Source organism: Hoplias malabaricus, chromosome 8 (assembly GCF_029633855.1).
Source record: "Hoplias malabaricus isolate fHopMal1 chromosome 8, fHopMal1.hap1, whole genome shotgun sequence".
NCBI lineage: Eukaryota > Metazoa > Chordata > Actinopteri > Characiformes > Erythrinidae > Hoplias > Hoplias malabaricus.
The window spans coordinates 44498676-44501175 of NC_089807.1; the positions used below are offsets into that span (position 1 = coordinate 44498676).

The 2500-nt window shown below is 50.0% G+C and overlaps 1 protein-coding gene across 2 annotated transcripts in view; it reads left to right on the forward strand.

The window, feature by feature from the left end:
* Nucleotides 1-2500, forward strand: part of coro2aa (coronin 2Aa) — a 28981-nt gene that overhangs the window by 16006 nt on the left and 10475 nt on the right. For both annotated transcript variants that reach the window (XM_066678407.1, XM_066678408.1), the window contains exons 2-4: nt 1-164; nt 1692-1808; nt 2125-2274. The exon at nt 1-164 is cut by the window's left edge and continues 37 nt beyond it. In XM_066678407.1, the coding sequence (XP_066534504.1) occupies nt 1-164; nt 1692-1808; nt 2125-2274 (431 nt within the window). The remainder of the gene's footprint in view (nt 165-1691; nt 1809-2124; nt 2275-2500) is intronic.

Below are 2500 nucleotides of genomic sequence, written 5' to 3' on the forward strand. Positions count from 1 at the left end.
GTCATGTTTTTGGGAAACCCGCAACTAAGGAGAACTGCTACGATGGAGTTCCCATCACCCTCAGTGTCCACGACAACCTGCTGTGCGCCGTGAACCCGCGCTTCATCGCCGTCATCACCGAGTGCGCCGGGGGCGGGGCCTTCCTAGTCCTCAATATCAATCACGTGAGTTTAACTCCGCCTTCACAATGTCACTTCTCCAGGCTCCGCCTCCTCCCTTCACTGACCATTCACTGACTCTACATCTACAAGGTGGACCAACGAGGGAGGAGTGTCTCACAGAGTGGACAGAGAGTGGACACAGGGTTTAAAAACTCCAGCAGCACTGCTGTGTCTGATCCACTCTACACCAGCACAACACACACTAACACACCACCACCACGTCAGTGTCACTGCAGCACTGAGGAACGTGAACCGCTGAATCTATAACGTTACAAAATTAATCACAGCATCACACACCGGCTCCTGGAGAAGCACAGGAAGGTTCTCCTCGGGTTCATACAGCGTTCACACTCAAACCAGACTGACCTCCATCATGTAGAGCCTTCGTCTGGACAAAAGGTTCTCTCCTGTACGAGGACGACACGCTGGCGAGACTGACCACAGACGAAAACAAAGGGTTACTGACACACACACGGACACACAGACACACACACACACACACCCTCTGTCTGAGAGTCAGAGTGAATCAGTGAATATTTGTCTCTGTGGAAAAAACAAAAACCTCTTTGTGAACAAAGCGTGTGTGTGTGTGTTTGTGTGTGTGGTCATTGTTGTGACGCGTGTAGGGGGCACCGTTCTGCCCCCCCCCCCCCCCCCCCCCCCCCCACACACACACACACACACAGAGAAACACACACTGCCGTCTCTCAGTCTGTTTCTTTGTTTCAGTTTCTTTCTCTTTTTTATCTGATTGTCTTTATCTTTTCAATATTTTGTGTGTTTTGTTTCAAAATGTTTAATTCTTACATTTTGTTTAATTTTTGACTTTCTTTCTCTGTAAAGTGTATGGATTATACCTCTGTGTGTGTGTGTGTGTGTGTGTGTGTGTGTGTGTGTGTGTGTGTGTGTAATGTATCTCCTGTTTAGTCATGTTGTACAGGTGTGTGTTGGTTTTTGATGACATCATCACAGGCCTTGTGCCAGGTACCTCGGGGTTATATCACACATGCACACAGTATCATCTTTCAGAATCATCACTTCAGAGTGTGTGCGTGTGTGTGTGCGTGCGTGCGTGTGCGTGCGTGTGTGTGTTTGATTAAACTCTGTTCTGTCTTGAACAGTTTTGCTGACAGACTGTGACTTTATCATCTGTATCTCTCCCTCACCACAAAGGGAGGTGGGTGTGGGGCACAGGGTTGGGGCGGGGCCATGGGGCAGAGGTGGGTGGGGGGCACGGTATGGGGCGGAGGTGGGTGGGGGCACAGGGTTGGGGCGGAGGTGGGTGGGGGCACAGGGTTGGGGTGGAGCCATGGGGCAGAGGTGGGTGGGGGGCACGGTATGGGGCGGAGCCATTTTTTTCTGAGCTACAGCGTCTCTTCTTCACCTTTACACACACACTCTCTCTCTCACTCTCTCAAACAAACACACACACAGACATTCTGACTTGTTTTTAGGGTATAATCTCTGACCAATGTGATCATGCTTTGTGTGTGTGTGTGTGTGTGTGTGTGTGTATGTGTGTGCTTACAGACAGGGAAGGTTGACCCACATCACCCAAAGATTTCTGGACACAGAGGAAATGTCCTGGACGTGAAATGGAACCCGTTCAGTGATAACTGCATCGCGTCCTGTTCGGAGGACGCCACGGTGCGTTACTGCCCTCTGCTTTACACCTGCTCTCCTTCACCTTGTCACACATCTGTTTCATTGACCCCTAGTGGCCTGGAGGTGTCAGAGCACCTGTACTTTACCTATAGAGACATGGCGGCCCCTGTGTGGGGGACCCGCTCCGTGGAGCAGTAGATTTATATTTCTGCTACTTTTTATAATAAATAATCAATTTATATAGAACCTTTCTGGTACCCAAGGTCATTTTGGTGGTAGGAATGACTGATCACTCCGTTAACTGTGTGTGTGTGTGTGTGTGTGTGTGTGTGTGTGTGTGTGTGTGTGTGTATTCCAGGTGAAAGTATGGGAGATCCCTCCACACGGTGTTTTAAAGAACATCACCGTTCCATGGAAAGAGCTTCAGGGCCACTCTCGCAGAGTCAATCTCATCGAGTGGCATCCAACGGCCAGCAATGTTCTCTTTAGCACAGGATACGACTATCAGGTACACGCACACACACACACACACGCGCGCACACATATCCGTGGCAGACGAAAGAATCCAGCGAGAGCTGGACGCTGCAACAAGGAAGGAACAAACTCTACTGATCTGTCTGAACTGATGACGGAGCTGTGTTCAGTCCCAAACAACAACAACACGCCGATACACCATGAGTAAACACCGCTTAACGTTACCACCGCCGTTGTTGTGGTTTCCAAAGCCCACTGTT